This window comes from Raphanus sativus, chromosome 6, assembly GCF_000801105.2.
Source record: "Raphanus sativus cultivar WK10039 chromosome 6, ASM80110v3, whole genome shotgun sequence".
Lineage (NCBI taxonomy): Eukaryota > Viridiplantae > Streptophyta > Magnoliopsida > Brassicales > Brassicaceae > Raphanus > Raphanus sativus.
Window position 1 is genome coordinate 11,542,453 of NC_079516.1, and position 1,712 is coordinate 11,544,164.

General features: G+C 31.2%; 1 protein-coding gene across 1 annotated transcript in view; it reads right to left on the minus strand.

Moving 5' to 3' along the window:
• Positions 1 to 1,415: 1,415 nt before the first annotated feature.
• The window catches only part of LOC130495530 (mitogen-activated protein kinase kinase kinase 5-like), a 1,647-nt gene continuing 1,350 nt past the window's right edge, over positions 1,416 to 1,712 (minus strand). Inside the window, exon 3 of the mRNA XM_056986933.1 lies at positions 1,416 to 1,437. Coding sequence (XP_056842913.1) covers positions 1,416 to 1,437 — 22 coding nt within the window. The remainder of the gene's footprint in view (positions 1,438 to 1,712) is intronic.

The window sequence follows — 1,712 nt, forward strand, 5'->3', positions numbered from 1 at the left end:
CCTAAAAAAAGATCCACATGATAACGATAATTGCTAGTGAATATGATTACCTCGGTCTCGACGATCTCGTTTTTGTTTTCCTCTAACATTGAATTTTTTGAGTCGGTTTAATCTGTCTTCCTCCTCTAGTTATATTATAACCAAAGGTCTCTCCAACCTCATCAATCGCATCAATTTTCCCACGTGTTCGGAGGATCTCCCGCTTCATGTGGAATTGCTGATGGTTGTGGGTGATGGGAGAGGGATGAGCAGTACCTCTTGGTGCAATGTTAGCAGGAGTGCTAACAGTTGACGGTGAGGCAAGGCAACATGATCAGATAATGAGGATGACAGTGACAGTGACGTGGTAACTTCTTTTTTTTTGACAACACTTACAAAAGGTTTAGTGGGTCTCACTGCTTGTCATGAAAAATATTTGGGCCTTTAAATATATCACAGACACCAGCCTAATTGTACCATGGATGATTTGATTGGATACGTAGCATGGCATTGGCATGTAGTCAACACTTCAGCTTATTGATTTGTCGGTTTATATATATATATATATATAGAAACTCTTAAATTATAATTCACGAAGGACGGTCGTATTAAATTGGTTGTTGGATTGACCTAGTTAGAAATGAAATTATTGCTACACGAGCCATTAAATTTGTTGAAGAGTACCAAAAGGTACAAAAGTGACTCGTGTTAGTGAGAGAAATCTATATTTATAATTTATTAAAGATTATAAGAAAAGGAGTTAGTACTTGGGTTTATGGGTACATCAGTACATGCGCAACTACTAGGTCAGTGTTTAATTTAACGACCGATGCTCATCAATTTCACCATCTTCTCTTTATTGATATATACTAAGCATCCTACCGGTGACATTAGTATACTATTATATGCACATGCACATTAAGTATCCATGTTTCTCATGAACCATCAGGTATAGGACTATAGGAGTAGTATACAACTCACCCACATACGTAGCTACCGAGTTATGCTGAATCTTAAGGGAGGGTATATAAAAATACAAATATAAAATGTTATTCTTTCTGTTTTTAAATAAATGTCACTTTAACATTTTTTCACACATATCAAAGAAATGACGGAAATATTTGTGAGTTGTTATTAATTACACTTCTCTAACCAATATTATTTAAGATAAATAAAATTATTTTTATAAAATCAATACAATTTACAATTAATTTTTAGCTGAAAGTAAATATAGTTTGTATTGAAATTGTAAAGCGATATTTTATAGAATGACACTTATTATGAAACATAGAGAGTAGCATTAAAGAGGAAAATGCTATGGAAGAGAGAGACAAAATTAAATTCATGAATTGTCAAAGAGTGTTGTTAAATGACTAAATACAATCTTAATTACCAAGCATTCACACTTAACTACTTTAACATCATCTACTTGATGACTACAGTGTTATATGGGGTTTACTGTTACATGTAAGTATAATAAATGTTTAACATACTCTTTCATTTTTCAATAAAACTGTTGTGGAGTTTTTGTTGTCATCATAATATTTAATAGTATTCCCTAGCTTTGTTATTAAATTATAGTAAAATGTTTTAAAATAAATTTGTGTTTCAAAAAGATATTCCTCCGTTTTAGAAAGATGTATGTTTTAAGAAAAAAAGATTTATTTCAAAAATATGTATTTTTCACATTTTCAATGTATTTTTTGTCAATTAATAATGAAAATTGTGTTTTT